Source organism: Cuculus canorus, chromosome 6 (assembly GCF_017976375.1).
Source record: "Cuculus canorus isolate bCucCan1 chromosome 6, bCucCan1.pri, whole genome shotgun sequence".
NCBI classification, from domain to species: Eukaryota; Metazoa; Chordata; class Aves; order Cuculiformes; family Cuculidae; genus Cuculus; species Cuculus canorus.
The window spans coordinates 24,386,984-24,404,677 of NC_071406.1; the positions used below are offsets into that span (position 1 = coordinate 24,386,984).

The 17,694-nt window shown below is 39.8% G+C and overlaps 1 protein-coding gene across 1 annotated transcript in view; it reads left to right on the forward strand.

Moving 5' to 3' along the window:
• Window positions 1–17,386, forward strand: part of MTX2 (metaxin 2) — a 34,347-nt gene extending 16,961 nt beyond the window's left edge. The window contains exons 4-10 of the mRNA XM_054070053.1: window positions 8,979–9,051; window positions 12,115–12,191; window positions 12,870–12,962; window positions 13,660–13,698; window positions 14,102–14,227; window positions 14,829–14,905; window positions 16,914–17,386. Coding sequence (XP_053926028.1) covers window positions 8,979–9,051; window positions 12,115–12,191; window positions 12,870–12,962; window positions 13,660–13,698; window positions 14,102–14,227; window positions 14,829–14,905; window positions 16,914–17,124 — 696 coding nt within the window. The 3' untranslated portion in view covers window positions 17,125–17,386. The remainder of the gene's footprint in view (window positions 1–8,978; window positions 9,052–12,114; window positions 12,192–12,869; window positions 12,963–13,659; window positions 13,699–14,101; window positions 14,228–14,828; window positions 14,906–16,913) is intronic.
• The last annotated feature ends 308 nt before the right edge of the window (window positions 17,387–17,694 follow it).

Consider the following 17,694-nt stretch of genomic DNA (forward strand, 5'->3'; position numbering starts at 1 on the left):
GTGGTGAAAAGGCATCAGAATTTTGAGTCTCTCTGATCAGAAGAACATGTGGAGTTATCCACCATTGAATGATAAGGAATATGGTTCACCATAAGACTCTAAATGTGCTGCAACTGGTCTTTCAGATCTTTGTCAAAATCTCTTTGTAGCACCTCTTTGTAATGCTGCTCTGGGACATCTCTCAGACAACATATATACAGATAGCTACATATAAAATAAAGAATAAATTCCAATGCTGTAATAAATAATCAGTCAGAGTAAAAGTTGACTTTTAAAATTGGTGACCCTGTAATACAGATGACATTTCGTGTACTTCTCAACAGAGCAGCTGAAGCAGACAGCAGAGCAAGTTACTCTCGGTGTAGGTGTAACAGACTGTTGCAGGCATTTTGTTTGAATGTTAATAGAGTAGTGAGTGCTGCAGATTAAACATAGGAAGTTGGTTGAGTCTTGCTGTTTTATTAATTATTGGACTTAGGGCTTATTGTGCAATGAAATCTGGACTCCTGACTGCATGTCAGATAGGAGAGGGGAAGACAGAGTCTTCTGGGAATTGCTAGATAACTATGGTGGTGCCTTTAGTAGTTATAAAACCGACTAAATTAACCAGAAAAAAACAAATCCCTCTCATCTCGTGGAGGCTCTCTGCTGATTCTGGTAGTGGTTATTTGTTGTCGTGTGTTAAGTCCTCTTCTGCCCAATGGAGTAAATTAACCAATCCTTTGCTGGATTCAGATTCTTTATACTTGCTGAAAATGCAACGTAACTTCAAACGAGCTAGTGTGTTCCCCTATATGTCATGTTGTTTGCACTCCTTGTTTGTTAACATGAAGTAGTGTGTTATAGAGCCCTGTTGAAAGTGAAGCCCATTTGATCTTAGGCTGCAAAGTCTTTGTACGGAATGAAATTTGATTTTCACTGCAAAGGAATTAAAAACGAGTGAAAATACTCATCAGTAATGGTTATTCAGCTACAGGAAAGAGAATGTTGTACACAGAATGAAGGCTGTGTTCTGCCTGTGAGATGTTCAGCCCTGTTCCCATTAAAGTTAATGAAAACACATACATCTCCTGGGTAACATGACTCATGGTTGAAACCATTCTTCTCTTATTTATTGTACAGCTTCCCCTATGCAGCATTCCTGCTTATGAGTCTTATCATAGTAAAAAAAGCCACTAAAACCCAGAAATGAATACACAGCTATATTCCAATAACAAAACAGCTCCACAGCTTGAAGGAGAGAACAATGAGAGTTTTAAATGGGTTAAAACTGAATTACCACGTAAGAGCCCCTCCAGGCCCTGTCTCTGTATTGACGCCTGGTGCAGGTAAAGCCTATATGTTTACTGCCCGGGTGGAAGTAACGTAGCTGAGTAGGAGAGAGGGGGTTAATACAGCTGCGCTCTGCCAGGCCTCTTGCCTCAAATAGCAGCGCAGAGCATCTCTGTGCACTGTTCCAACTTGTAGGGCGGAGGAATGTGAATGTTGAGACTGCCTCTGTTACTACAGGTTCTTCTGAAATCTTTATGCAGGCAGTTTGAGTCTTGCTTAAAAGGCTGTCTAAAATGTTCAGGATTGGGAGAATTATCATAGCTATTTTGAGGTCATAAAGCCTAGAGCTCATTATGTTAAGATATGTATTAATTGCTTGTGCAATTGATGTCCTTCTAAATGGTCTTAATGTATTCCAGGAAAGTGCATTTAGTATTGTCTGTTCTTAGTCCTGAATGACAGAAGGATGTTTGGACAACTTAAAATTGTGTTACACAGACCAACTGCTTATTTACTTCAACAAGTAATCAAATAAATGTGTAAATCACGCATGATTAATTACCTTTGACAGGTTTGTGATTTTTTTGTATGTGTGTGTGTGTTATGAATTGTGGTTTGGTTTTTCTCTAGACAAAACATTAGCAGAAAATAGAACTTGTTGCTGAGGCTTGAACAAAGGCATAGTACTGAAATGAAAATCTTACAATCGCTTTTTTTTAAAGAGAATAAAACCTGGAATTCTTCATGATGAGAAATGCAGTATCAGCTTAATCAATCTAGTAGCATTGCATTGTGGCTGAAAACATGCTTAAATCCCAAGCCATACAGGTACTGTTTGTGAGTGAAACATCTTTCATATAGTTCTAAGATGAAATTACCCCTGAATGAATAGCATCTTCATTTATCTTCAAAACCTCTGTGCTACCAGTGAATCTACTCTTTCCGCATTCTACAACAAGAATTACATTATACCATTAGAGCAGTGTTGTGCTGCAGTGTAAAATAGATTGTTTTGGAGAATGAACGTGGCTTTGCTATAAATTACGTTCACAGGTACAAAGGAATTTGTTATTTTGTTTAAAATAGTCACAAATATAATTAAGCTCTTAATTTATGTTAAACTACAAATGTGGCCATTACCATAACTGGATTAGGAATTTAATCTGTCATTCAAAGAATGATACTGAACAGTTTTCATTTATAACCTTAGACACGCTATTTCAGTTACAGGGTCTGCAGCTGTTTGATATGAAAACTGAATTATTCTGTAGAATTGCTCATGGTTTTTAATTTTAAAATGTGTTCCTGCAATAAAGTAGAGAATAACTCTTTAGTTGTCATCACATATTGTCCTTTGTATGCTCATGAAATTATGGAAAAATGAAAATAGAAAATGCCTCTCACTCTTTCTTTGCAACAGCATTGTGTGAGTGCTTTTAGAAGTGCTGCTGAATAAGAGATGGCTTGGAATGGCTCGCTCTTTATTAAAAACTAATCATGAATATATCTTCTTCAAATGAAGCCTAGAGTGTGCCATCTGAAAATAGCATTCCTCATGTGGGAATGTAAGTTGTGAACTATTTGAATCTTGGCATAAGTAATTTCGTTCTTTACTCTGATCTCAGAAACTGCAATCTGGATATGATTTACGTCAAGCTGTAACTCATTTTTAATGAGTATATGTGTTTGCTTATATGTATTATTCTGAGAGGGGACTGAAGGGGAAGGGAAGAGCCTTGTGATGGAGCTCTCTGACACGGTGATTTGCTTGCTGCCCGCTGTCTATTATATTTCCAGCTGACAGCATCCAAACAGCCCTTCCTTAAGCTGGGGAAGGTAAAGAGGATGAGAGAAAAAAAGTGGAAATGGCTCCTAAAACAATTAACTGTAGAAATAAATACAAAACTCCCCCTCCCGTCTCATATTCCTTCCCATTGTTTTTAATGCGCAGTCATTTTCCATCCCTGTCATCATAGGAAGACACAATGGCATCACTTTCTTGCATTGTTTTGAGGGCGGCAGCAGCAGCAGAGATGGGAATGTCGGATATGTGAGAAGACGAGGAAAGGGAGGGCGGGGTGAGTTGCCCTGTGCCTAGCTGTGGATTTTGGGCTCTGAGCTTTTGACCTGTGCTAAAGCAGAACAAAGGTGATTGTTCTATTTTTTTTAGATAATTGAAGTCCAGTGTACTACCTACATTTTGAGTTTGAAATTGGGCAGGCTATAGGAAAACTAAACAAGCCTTAAGTTGATTTGTCCTTTAAGCAATGCTGCTGTTCTAAGTGTACTCCGTAATTCTGTCAGGAGGCGTCATCTGCCATGATTGAAATGAATGATAGGCATAAGATTGTTGATTAATTTTGTAACAAGTGTCACCTCAAAGCTTCCTATCAGCCCTTTTCACATAGCTGCAGTTATGTTCTTTCACAGAAAAAAATATGAACTGGCTTGTTCTGTGCTGGCTTTAAAAACAGAGTGGCTCATACCGCTTTCTGGGAGAAGGCAGTGCAATGCAAGCGGTGGTCCTGTGTGGATTAGTGTGCAGTTGGGCAGGAAAGGCACCAAGAGGCTTCTACAGGCTTTTTCTTAAATTCATTGTACTCACGCCCACGCTCCTTATTCCCTGGTCTATAACAGTAAATATTGTGAGGAGAGTGAAAAACATAATTCATCTGGTAGCACCTTTTTTCCTCTCCTCTGTTTCTCCTCGTGGACTTGCAGGAATTCTCCACCTCCCGGTCTACAGCAGGGAGGGCTAAAACCAGGGTGCACAGAGGCAGTAGCAGCTTTGTAGATTCAGTGCTTCAGTCTGGAAGAAGAGAGGTAGCTTTTTTAAAAACACATTATTCACATTTCTCCCTTCCCTTCCCAAGTGCCAGAAGAGTAGGTGATGCTACAGGTAGAGAGGCTGGAAGAACATGAGAAGGGGAAACTTAGCCTGCAGGGAAGAGGGGCAGCGAGCATGCATGGGAGAGAAGCTGACAGACCCTATTAAGCTGAATCTTTACTTTTTAATGCCTTTACCTGTTTCCCAAATTAACCTCGCTCAAAGAAAGGACACACTTTGTTCCAGAAGTAACTTGGGGAAAGTGTTCCTATCACACATTATATTGATCTTAAGTTATTAAACTGGGTAGTTTTCCAGGCGTCTGCGTCAGTCATTGACCAATGCTGATGCTGCACAAGAGCATGGGGCCCTGTTTTTAATATTACAGAAATGGAAATAATCAGTGGGATATGGATAAAGGAGGCACTCCTGCTGATGCCAGGGGAATAAACTCAGTTCTTCCCAATCTGACATTTCATTACCCTTGTTTTATGTTGCATTATCTAGTATGAGCCATGAAATTACTCATTCTTTTTAAAAGCCTCAGTGTTTTGGTTTGATGTCCTTCAGTTGTAGTGAATTCTGCATATTTATGCTTGAATGATATTTCCTTTGTGTAAAGTCTACTGGGCAGTCATCTCTTGATCTCCTGTAACATGGGCAAGGGGAAAGAAGAATGTTAATCCCTCCTCTTTATGAATGGATCAAAATATTTAACTTTAGATAGGCGTAGGGTGTAAAAAAAAAAAAAAAAAAAGTTAGTCCTTTCAGGTAGGAATCTAGTTTTCCTTTCCCTGCCTAGAGTTTGGAAGAGTTGTTTTCAAAGTAGGAATAAACATTTTCAGTGAACATATTTACAGTTACTTTGGACTTGAAAACTTTAGATGAAGTAACGTGTATCAGTTTTACTACAGACGACAGCTATTTTTTTTCGTCTTGTTCTGAAGAACTGCAACTGCTTTGATGTTAACTCTGTGAGAATTCTAGGTGGTGGAGGAGATCCAGGTCGTGGCCTAAAATAGTCACTCTATTACTTCTGTGCTAGTACGTGTTTTTTCCAGAGGAAAAGAAAGTGCGAAATTTAATGCTGTTCTTTGGAATTACAAGCATCTTTGCAAGGTATGACAGGCTGTGCTCACTCAAGTGTCCTGTTTCCAGTTTCTCTATTACTGTCTTGCTTATCATTTTTAGATGAATTTTCACAGGGGCTTGATTAACTTAACTAGCTTATGTGTCACTTGGCATTCCCTTTTTAAAGTTGGTCAGCAAAATTTATGATGTTAACAATAATCTCTGATGTACTGGAATAAGCCTGGGCCCTTGATCTTTCTGATTGCTCAGCTTTCAATGCTGTGTCTTTGAAGGGATGTTGATATCTTCATAAATCTCAGCAGAACTGCACCAGGGTGGTTTCAGCTTTTGGTCTCTTGCCCTTTGCTCCAAAAGCACTCAGAGGAGCTGAGCTCACTCACATTTGATCATGATTTCTCTCACAAGAAAAGCAGGGGTTTGCCTGGCTGTTCAAATATATGTGAGGTACCAAAAGGGAAACAAGATACTCTGAGCTGGAATAATCAGTGTTCCGCTGCATCTTTTATCAGAGTTGGAAGCTATGGTGGGCTGATACCATCTGCACACCAAATGTGCCGATTCTTGACATTCTACATGAGTGGTCAAAAAAGGAACAAATCCTTCCTTGATCATTGGGATAAAGCGTTATATGAGATAAAGACTCACAGGAATTACTGCTTTGTCCTATGATCGGTCTGTAGGATTTCTTTAATCTGTGCCAGTTTCAACTATTTTGATAGTAGTTGATGCCACTTACTGTCTAACATCAGTTATTGTCTAGAATCTAATTTATCTAGTTGAATGCATCAGAAAAAAAATTGAGTTTTTCTGGCAGTGGATATTTATAAGAATGCATTGGTCACGATCCTTGTTCATATCTTTCTAAAAGAAGCCATAATTTCCATAAGCATGAAATATATTCACTGTGCTCTAAAAGTCAAACCCACCTGTGTTGATAACGCTAGCCTGTCAGTTACGGCAGTGGAAGAATGTGAGTACTCTCATAGCAATGCAAAGTGTACAACTTATTTCTTAGGCTGAGCCCTCACGGTTTGGGATAGTATTGTCTACTCTTCTCAGCTGACAAGTGTTTTATGGTCAACTTGAAGGCTATGTAGCGGACCATTAATTTAACCTGAATCAAGAAATGGATACTGGCCACTTCCGTAAGTAACAATTATTTTAGTAGCTTAGATCCAGCAGGAATTAAACCTCTCATATTGTGGAGCTTTCCTTCATTTTCCTGCAGAACAGTAACTAAGGAGCATTTAAAATTGAATATGTCATGCTTTGGATACAAACTATAGCATAAGGTATTGGTCTTTTAATTCCTTAGGCTTCTACTTTCTAAAGACGTAATAGCGTGTTTTATTCTTTTAATAATTTTTATGTTTATTGTATGGCATTAAATGATTTGTTCTTCAACCCTTTCACTGTTCTGTTTGCTCGTGTTTTTTATTTTGCTACTGTTTCACCACTGATCTTAAAGCTGATCTTAAATATAGACAAGGACTGGAGTGGATCAGTGTTGGCTGATGGATGCTGAAGGGGCTTGCTGGAACAGGCCTCGTAAAGCTGCCGGAGAGGCAGCTCCACTGGTCAGTGGTTCTGGGCCTTGCAGGAGCACTGCTGGTGTGAACGCAGAACTGGATGGATTTGCCCAATTTTAATCGTGGTTTCTCAAGCTCAGTCCTGGTCTTCTGTTTATGAAATATTCATCGGAACTAGAGATAACTATTCCAAGGAAGTTTTCTCAGCAGTTTGATTTGATGCTTACTTGGGGGTCTTTTCTTAAAATTAAAGAAGAAAAAAAAGTTTAACCTCAGTAATAAACTGACTTATTTCTAAGCTTACTGGTACCTTTGCCTTATTATGCAGGGTAGTGAATATTTTTATTTAATTAATATTTGTTCCCACATTAGGGCTCAATTCTGGTTCAACCTCCTCACTCCTCTTTTCTTTATGAAGTACAAAACAGACACATGGACCCAGTGTGTTTGCATTTCTGAGATATCAAAATGGGAATGTATTCTTAATCTCCTTTGCGCTAGGCCAGAAACTGCGTTAGAATTTTCCTGCCAAATGTAATAAAGGTTGATATTCCTTGGTCTGGGGATGTTTATTGAGGGGAAGGAGAAAGAGAAAGGTCACATTCAGGTTTTTGATGGAAACTTGGCTCAGTTCTTTACATTAAAAACTAGTTTAGTCTCTGGTGGGGACTTTTTTACAGTCACAGTCTGTGTTCTTGATAGAAACCTTGTACTATATAGCAGCCAATGTACGGTACAAAGTACAGTAGGCAATAATTTGCTGAAGCAACTCATGTAACCTAAGTGTTCTGTGTCACTGTGTCTCATTTTTGACACGCTGATATGAAAAAATGAAAATAGTTCTCTGATTCATCTCCTTTTGCTTAAATGTGTCTTTGCATGTACCAGCTATTCAGTTATTTTTGTGTTGCCCTGACTCCAGTGCAGTTCAGACTTATTTTCTTCTGAACTTGCAGTGGGAATAGTATATGACCGTTACAAAATTGAAATGTCCTAATGGATTGTGCAGTTCTTGGATTTAGTTGGAACAGAACCAAAGCTTTTGACTTTTTTCCCTGGATTGGGTTTCCCCTGGATTTAATCCCTCAGATTAAAAGATTTGAAGAGTGCAGGAGAGAGGAGAGGCTGTTTGAGTTATTTTTGTTTACCTGTAGGATACTACAGAAGCCACCAAGTTAAGAACAGGGCTGATGCCAGTGTTAGTTCATTCCTTATGGTCTCATTTAGTGCAGAGATGAGCGATCTAAAGGTTAGGGTTTAGGTTATTTTAATGTCTGTGGTTAGGGTCTGAGCATCTGAAGCTGTGAGAGTGCAGTTTACTGCCAGATCCTGTGTTCTGAAGAGCTAGGAGGAGGCTCATATAGGAAATGCTGTGTCACAGGAGCATTTTTCTTCATGATGTAGCATTCTTTGTACAGTCTTTTTTCACCCCAAAACTCCGAGGATAAATACATACAGTTTTGGAATCTGGAATTGTGACCTGTCTAATTGTGAAGACAAAATGAGCAATAGGGCTTAGATCAGTTGTGAGAGACTTCAGAAGTTAAGAGGTTCCTTATTTGCCATGTTCTGTCCAAATAGCAAGTATTTTTCTTGATATTTTAGTATTTCAACAGAAGGACACGGGGGATTTTGTGGTGATGGCAGGTGCTGACAAAAGTTGGTATCCTACTGAGAAGGGTTTGAATCTGAGGTTACAGAGAGAAGGAAAGAGTAAATCAATCACTTACGCTCTCTATGATTCACATAAATTAAAGGCAATAAATGCTTTTTCCTAAAGCAAACTTGTGTTCTGACAGTATGAGAGCAAAAGCTCTGGCTACTATTGTAAATATAAGGTGGGAAGGTGCTGTATGTGTTTGATATGTTGCACAATGTGAAGTTGGTCACTTAGCTTTAGCCAGAAGATGTAACTACTTCTTACTTTTTGGGAGGGGAAAAATTTCACTCAGTTTTGAACAGCTGCAGCATTAGTGGTGTCTGTCAGATAGTGCTTCTTCGCTCATCTTGAAGAAAAACTGTGAAAGTAGATGAACTTTCATTACAAGAATTCCAGTCAATGACTGGGTGATAAACAGTTGCCTGAGGAAGTTAGAAAACCTTGTTTTTCTTTAACCTAACCTTCTTTCTTCCTAAAGGCAGTATGCAAGGAACGATACTTCATAAGCTGGCTAAAACATAGTCAAATGTATTGAGAAGAACATGCTTATTTATCACTGATATATTAATGCTTTTTAAATGCAACTCTTTGTTTCCAGGCCTTTTTGCAAATGTGCAATCTGCCAATCCGGGTGGTTTGCAGGGCAAATGCTGAGTACATGTCCCCATCTGGTAAGTGTGGCCTTCATTTAGATTACTACGTTATGCTTCCATTTTGGTACCATGGCAACTGTGCCTTGTCTGGCTGATAACAGTCGGTCGGTGCTACCGTGTGTGGGTTGCCTTCCCCCTCCTCTCCAGTGCAGTTTCTCTTCTGTAAACAATTAAAACAGTCAAATGCAAAGTAACATTGGCACAGTTTGTAACTGTAACTGTGCCTGTGACTGCAGTACCTCTCCATAGCATTCAGACACTTCAAATGTCTGGTGGAAACACTCTCTAAAATGCCCTAAAATAAGTTGTGTTCTGAAGCAGAACGACTTACATTTCCCAAAGCGGCTTTATCCTGCATCCAGGGAGTATTCCAGTGACTGCTGTCATATTTTTCCATTGCTGTGGTGGGATAACACTGGAGGAGTATGTTTTGGTACCCTGTCTGGAAGAAGATTGCTAGGATGTTGATGCAGGAGAAGATTGCAGGGTACGTTGTCACTGTTAAGGGTGACAGGTGATTTTAAACCTTCCTCTCATCAATGAGACTGTCTTGAAAAGAAGTGCAAACTCACCAACAATAAATTCAGTATGAGAAGGGTACAGTCTACCTTCTACTGGAGGTGACTGGTTGTCTAAAACGCCCCAGAGGCTGGCTCCAGAAGGGTGCCTGAAAATCGGAGACAATTGCTGGATGCAGAGGCAAAAGTCTAGTACTCCTTACACTCTTCAGATTTTTGTTGTGTGAGAAGATACTTATTTACCAACTACTTGGCTTTGGCTGATGCCTGCCATATGGAAGTGCCTGTCAGTATATGTTTACCAACTGTATGGATTCTGCTGCTGCTACTGTTATTTCAGTCAAAGCAGCTGCAATTAGGCTATTCAAAACAAAACAAAATAAATAAAACTGTTGCTGGGCAGCAGAGGAAGTACAGCAAAATATGGTGGTATATAAGTTATTCGTCAGTAAATAAAAGCAGCTTTGAAATGTTGAATCCATGCCCAGAGGAGCATCTTGCACACACAGGATAGGACTGGTGACAGTTGCAGACTCTCCGTTCTCTGCCACCAGCACACCATGTCCACACTTGCTGGTATCTGATGTTGTAATGTGAATCTGAACCCTTCCTTCTTCTGCTGAAAACAAGGAGCACGAGAGGGAAAATGGTACTGTTTCAATTTTAAATGTAGGTAGAAATAAGTGTTCTTTTTGCCTTTACTCCTGGAGTCCCTGTTATTCTTATTTACTTTTCCAATTTCCTTCCTTTATAATATTTTGATTATTTAATGATAATTTAGAGGTTTTCATTTACTCCCTTCTCCCTCCCTACCTCTCCCTGTTTCATAGCAGCAGCAGTCAGAGATCTGCATCTCATCGTTTTGGGGGATGGTTATTTATCTTGTCACAGTCATTGTAATGATGAAACCCATTCTGAGGGAGTCAAAAGGGAATACCAAAGGATTGTCTTGGGGTGTGAGGTACAGTCTGACTGAAAACACTGAATTCTGCGGTTCAGAGAGGTCTGTGTTTCCTTCCACAACGTGTAGCGTGTGGATGCAGATGAAGCCTTTGTTGGTGTGATGCACTTCATTTATTACCCTTAGGCTGATCAAGCCAGTAAGAAGTGAATGATAAAAACCATGATTGAATTCACTGTTAGAAGGAAGTGTGTTTGAGCTAGGCTGAACAGTAGAATTTTTGTGTTTCACTGAAAAGAGTGAATATATTACTAATATGATATTTGGAGCCAGGCAGGTGCTGATCTTTGGGCTGTCTATTGAGAGCACAGTTTGCCCACAGTGAGAGGTCGGAATGCAAGAGTGTGTTGTGCCCCACTGGGCAGGCTCATGTGCTGCCTTTGGGAATGTTCTCAGTGATATGAAACATCCAGTGTTTATCTCCATGTTGTGAATGGTTTCAATCGTGTAAGTAATCCTAAAATATTTAGTCTTAATTTTAAGGTTGTTGTTTGTCAATTACATCTGGATGAAGATTTTCAGAATGACATATGTAGTTAGGGTGAGTTGGAGCAGGAGCCCTCAGCTTCACGTTGAGTGCTGGGAAAAAAAGCTGTAAGGCACCTTCTGCTGTTCTTTGTGGCTTGCTCTGTGTGATAGGGCTTCCTCTTGTGTATCTGCCTGCTGCAAAACTTTGGCTTTGATCTGCATGTAAGAAAATTTAGCAGGCAGAAAAGGTGGTATGTACAGACTTGGGAGCCCAGTGCCCGACTCAGGAGACAAGTTCCACACAGTCATTTCCCAGTCTCCTTCTGAGGACTGGCCGTTTTCAGTCCTGCTCCATGCTGGGCCCTCAGGGCTCAGCTCCATGGACTGATTGTTGAGCCTTGCTAATGTTAAGCTTTGACCCCATTTTGCTTCCATGATAATTAAGCTCCTTCCTCTCTCTAAGCTCCCCAGATTGTGAAGGTGTAGGTCTCATACCAATAACTTGTTCCTGACCCCAGGACCATGGGAGCTCAAGTGTCAGCTTGCAATTAGAGGGCGAAGACAGGGCAGCCAACAGGAGCCGAGTAGCCCAGTCGTTGGAAGTCTGGAGGACTGGAGGAGGGAGAGTAAAGACCATGCCTTGCTGAGTGTGCTTTTGCACTTCCCCCTGCTTGCTTTTCTGGGCACAGTGCCACATCTCCCATCATCCTTTCAGCAGCCTTCTCCCTGCCAGTGGGCCAGAAGGGAGGGTGGAAATGCATTGTGGCATAAAACTAGCCAAGGGCTCTGTCTGCTTTCCTGGGACATCCCTGCTATGCTTCAGAGAAACATTGAATTAAGTCTTTCCAGCAAAGTAAAAATCCATTATTAAAATACAAGCTGATAGATCTCACTCAGTAGCTTTGAAATACACTATTGCAACTACTACTTGTAGAAAAGGTTAAGGAGGAGTGAGATGTTTGTTAATACAAGAATTTGGTGGGTGAGCTATGTATGTTAGAGCGTTACCTGCACTCATTTGAAAACAACCACTGATGTTCAGGTGTACCTGCAATATTTAATTGTTTTGAAAATTAGAAATTATGTTTTACATGTATAAAAACCTCTCACTAAAATGTATTTCTCATGTTACAGGCAAAGTACCCTTTATTCACGTGGGAAATCAAGTGGTGTCTGAGCTTGGGCCCATAGTCCAGTTTGTGAAAGCCAAGGTAATAAGAGTACATTGTTTTCATCAGTTCTGGAATGTTACTTTATTTACAGTGTAGAAATCTGGTGCTGTTTTAAAAGAAAGATATCCTGGAATAGGAGTTTATTGAGGTGGAAATGTTTTTCTTTGACATTTACTCAAATTCTGGAAGTAGATTCTATGTGGGATAGCGGTATGTCAGTGCCAGTTTCTGAGACTTTTTCTCCATGCCCTGTCTCTGGATCTCAGAGCTCTTAAACCTGGAAGTGACTGGTATAAGACCTGAACTATCAGGTACTGTTCAAAGCCTTTGCTTCCCCTCCTTCCCATATTCTTAATAACACTGTCTTTTCACTGAGCAGCTGGTAAAGCTGTGTCACAGATGTAAATTTATGTTACTTTTTGTCACAGGTAACAGTAGCCAGGAGGCTGTGTGCTCAAACTGTGTTCACCAGTAACTGATAATAGCCTATGCTTCTTGTGAATTACCTGTATTACAGAATGATTATTTCTTTTTTAATTCCAAAGGGCACTCTATGTAAAAATTGCATATGTAATTTGTTATTGAACTATGTAAGAGATAGGGATCTGAGCCAAGGCTCGTTGGCTTCAGAGGTTCTTGGGTCAGGCATTGCTGAATATTCCAATATCCTTTCTTACATGTGTGCGTCTTGTCTTTTTCTTCTCTTTTCCCCATTAGGGCCATTCTCTCAGTGATGGATTGGATGAAGTCCAAAAAGCTGAGATGAAAGCCTACATGGAATTAGTCAATAATATGCTCTTGACAGCAGAGGTATAGCCAACCGTAGTAACTCCACGCACTTACATATGTGGCTATAGGCAAGAAAGCTTTAAGATTTTTCCCTGTATTAGAAATACTGCTTATTCTTAGATTAGGTCATTGACTTTTGAGGTGAAAGGAGGCAGGAATTAATTCTCTGTACCTATGGATTGCTTGCTGAAATGTTCCTGTAGACACAAGCCACAGGGGGGATTCCCCAAACCTACCTGCAGTATGTCATGTAGCTGTAGAAGTAACTGATCTCTGCAGGTGGAAAATGACGGTGGCTCTGGGATCCTACCCCATCCCACTGTCACCTTCCGCAGTGTGCGTGCTCACGTGCCTAGTTGGGATCCCCTGTGGTTCGTGTCCATGGCCAGATGACATGATGCAATCCCAGTATAGGAGCAGTGTTGGAAGTGCTGGCAAGCTGCAGGTGGCCGAGGGCTAGTAGCCTGTGTACCGAGCTGTGTGCAGGGTGAGCAGTGGGAGTGGGCCTTCCGTAGCAGCGTGGTCCTAGTGCTGGCAAAGTAAGGCCTAGCAACTGGGCTTTTGCCTTCCAGTTTTAATTTCTTCTCTACATTCAGAGGTCTAAGAGAAGGAATGAAATAGAAATTTAATCTAATACAGAAAAGTCTACTAGTGAGAAATGATTGTCTCTGTATTCTTCTTTATTAGAAGTTTTAGCAATTGTTCTTTCTGTTCCTAGCTCTATCTTCAGTGGTGTGACGATGCTACAGTAGAGGAGGTGAGTGGTTCTGCAGCATTTATCTTAATTAAAATTTAATGAGAAAACACTTTTGCTCACAATTGCAAGTCCCTACTCATAAATGAAACATTGAGGTTTCTACCATTAATGATACAGTCTTTTCACTTTAATTTTGCTTGCATATACATTTTAGGAAAGTTGTGTCATTACTGGAGGTAGCTGACTGCAAAGTAGATACAGGTTTTGTACATGTTCCTGAAGTAATAGTTGTAAATGGTTCTGCTGCAAACTATAAATTCCGTGCACATAATTACAGTGTATCACAGAGCTTGCTTTCTCTTTTAAAGCTTCCTTTCTGATAGAAATATGTGAATATATTGTGCATAGAGGTATCTGTATTTTCTGATGTTATAGTGCAGTACCTTTCTGTTTCCAAACAAAGATTACTCACCCGAGGTATGGCTCTCCTTACCCGTGGCCTCTTAATCGCATTTTGTCCTATCAGAAGCAGTGGGAGGTAAGGCGAAAGATGAAAGCCATTGGATGGGCTGGCAAGACACTTGACCAGGTCAGTGCGAAAAGTGAAGCTTATTTCTCTACCTTGTTTTATCTTTATTTTCTTTCTTTCTTTTTTTTAAAGGCTTTGGAGAGTTACACTTTCTTGAAACAGATGTAGTAAAACTTAAAACATTATCTGGAGTCGGGTATTTACCTTCAGCAGCAATAAATCTTAAATTATGTGCAACCCGATGGGGTGGGAGGAAGGATGAGTGTGGCTTTTTACCATGAGTGTCCATCTCCGATGATGTTAACTTAGGCTGTGTGGTGTTCCTAGGCCGGCTTAGCATGATTGTGGCTTCCCTTGTCAGAGGTCTTAAAACAAAAAAAAAAGTGAAGTAGTTTGATGTGTAAGTTAGTACCTTTAATTATGCTAGGTTATAAATGTTATGGGAAGCACTTAATCAGAATTGCTTTACATCAAATGTTAGATTAAGTAACACTGAGCTACCTGGCTGCTGCGTAGGTTTGACTGACTTTACCAGCTTTTAATGTTCCACCGTGGTATGTTCCTTGTTCCCACTGGCAGTGCAAATACAGCAAGAAGGTTATTTTTTGTAGTGTCGGTATTTCTTGACAACACGAATCTCTTATCTCTTGTGTTTTGATAGGTGCTTGAGGACGTAGATCAGTGTTGTCAGGCTCTCTCCCAGAGATTAGGAACACAACCATATTTCTTCAATAAGCAGTAAGTTACTCTTTATTGAAATATTACATCCAGGAATGTGAGATGTAGATACACATCCACACACGGAAAACTTTTATTTTAATGCTACATGATTAGTTGAGGAAATACAAATGTGTGACTGGAATTGTAAACGTGAAATTTCAGGGAAAAAGGTAATTGAAGGTTTTAAAAGGAAAGTTTCTGTGATTTTTTTTGTTATTTTTTGCTTTGTATGATTTAGTTTTACTCCTGCTTGTCTCCTCTACAGAGTCTACCACAACTTGTGTAGGCTACAAATGTATGCCATTATACAGTTAGTTTCTTATTAAAAATTATATATTTAAAGCTTTACTTGTATTTCGTGGGTAATGTTTTCTGCTGAGTACAGGGGAGTGAATGTACATCACACCCTCTGGAGCAGGACAGCTTTAGCTGCCCTTCTTAACACCAGAGTCAGCTCTGAATGAGCTCGATCAGTGTGAGGGGGCCTGCGAGTTGTAAGAACTGGGGGAGAAGCCAACCTTGTATCAACAAAGGATCAGTTGCAAAATGACAACTAAGATTCACATTCCCTGGGGAGAAAAAATGAAACCTGGCTTTCATGGGAAGTCCTTTGCTCTCACCCTTTTCTCCCAACTGCAAAATGTGGGGATTTTTTCCTTTTTTTTTTTTTTTTCTGTTCTGTAATTCAATATTTTCGAAATGTATTTAGTTAGATGAAATCACGTTAGCTCCTTCTTGTCTTCTGTGCATAAACTAGACTAGAAATGCTCAAGTCTGGACTTCAGTTAACTGCATTTGGACAGAGAAATGTCTTCAAAAGGCAGCAGAAGGTCTTGGTTACTTTCCTGTGTGTGTCTTTGCCCCTTAATCTTTTCCAAGTGGCCACTGGGTGGGTAGTGTCAATTGGGTGGATACAGAAGTATGCATAACAGAAGAGAAGTTTGAATTGCATCTTCTCAAATCATTCCTAAACATGGTATCTCCTAAATTTTCTTTCTGTATCTGTAAAGAATTGAAGATCAGGGATTTTGTTTTTTGTTATTTGTTAAACAGGCTTTCTTGGTACAGTTTCTACCTCTAAGCTTTTTATCTATCTGAAATATTACTGAGAAAGTATGTGGCTTTAATCCAGCATTTTTCAGTCTGTGGCTTCTGGGAGTCTGTAGGAAGTAAATAAGAAAAGCAGCCTATTGCTGACAGATTTAGGTTTGTTTCACAAGGGTCCACATCTCCACTGGGATCCACAAATACAAAGGCAAAATAATTATCCCTTAGAAAAGCCTTGTGCTGTTTACCTTGGACACTAGTAAAGAAGGACTCTTAAGTTATTAATATATTTGAAAAAAAAATTGTTTGTAAATGGGCTGCTTATATACAAAGGTCCAGGATGACAATTCAGAAGGCTTGTACCTAAAATAAGGTAGGACTGAAAACATTCAATAGACCATTGTTTCCCAAAATACTTTTTCTTCCTTCTAGTCCCATTTCAAAAGAGATGTTTCTAGCTGCTGTCACCCTGGAGCTCCTTTTCTTATTCGTTAAATAATTCCCAACTATTGAAAAGCACAAAAAGAACAGGGAATTTTTGCTTTTTTCTCCTCCTCCTCCTCTTTTTTTTCCTCCTCCTTCTTTTTATTTTCCTTCATGAGATAAGTACTGTTTTTTGTTTTAACATATACATCTGCAGAGGAAAAAGAAGAAAACCCAAAAGACTTGATAAGCATTTGCCCTCTTAACGGAGCTAAAAGGTGGAGCCGGGTTTGATATGGGATCAGTAACTGTGCCCCTTCTAATAAGTGCTATTTCCACATTTCCAAGCTACCAAAAGCAAAGAAAGGTGTCGTACAAGCAGTATGCTTATGTACTGTACACACAGTTTTCATGCATTTGGTAAGCTCAGTGTTGCCTCATTTCTTCCCAGTTCTTAGATTCTGTGGCTGTCTAGAAGTTACTCAGAACAGCAGGGTGGTTCTTGCTCAGGACTTGTCTTCCAAAATCTCTTTCTTTTTTCTGTTTGTTTTTACAGACCAACTGAATTGGATGCTCTGGTATTTGGACATCTGTTCACAATCCTTACTACTCAACTAATCACTGACGAACTCTCTGAGAAAGTGAAAAACTACAGTAACCTCACGGCCTTTTGTCGGCGCATAGAGCAGCAGTACTTTGGGGGTCACGATAAAGACAGCTCTGCAACTGCCACGGCCCGATCTGCTAAAAGGTCCTTACTGAGATAAGCACATTGTGTGCTGGCTGGGGTGGGTTGCATTTCAGTTTGGGGTTTTGGTGTGTTAGCTTTTTTGAAGCTGCCAAATCATTCTGGATAAAGAAAACACTCTAAATGCAGTTTTTGTGTTGTAGAATATACTGTGCACGTTTAACCTAAAATGACTGCATGGGCACTTCCACTTTTAATAGCCTGCATGCCACTTACTTTGAAGTGACCTTGGAAAGATATTGTATCTGTATTAAAAAAAGTAAAATACTTTCAAAAGTTTCTCTGATCTTTCTAAATGCTTTTTTTACTAAGTTTTGTGTCTACGTAATTAATGTGTGGGAACCTGTTGGCAGGACACCTGGAAGACAGTTGTACGGTAAACTGGTTAGAATTATTAAGCTGGGAATGAAAGGACACATTAGAGCTCTTAAGTTTGCCTGCCTCAGCCAAAATTCATTCAGGTACTGGGTGATGAAAATGTCTGGGAGCTCTGCAGCACATAAGTGATGTGATTTTACTCAGTCAGTTCTTATTTTGTGTCAAAGTAGCTCCTGGCTGTCATTACTTCTTCTTATGTGTCTCTTACCTC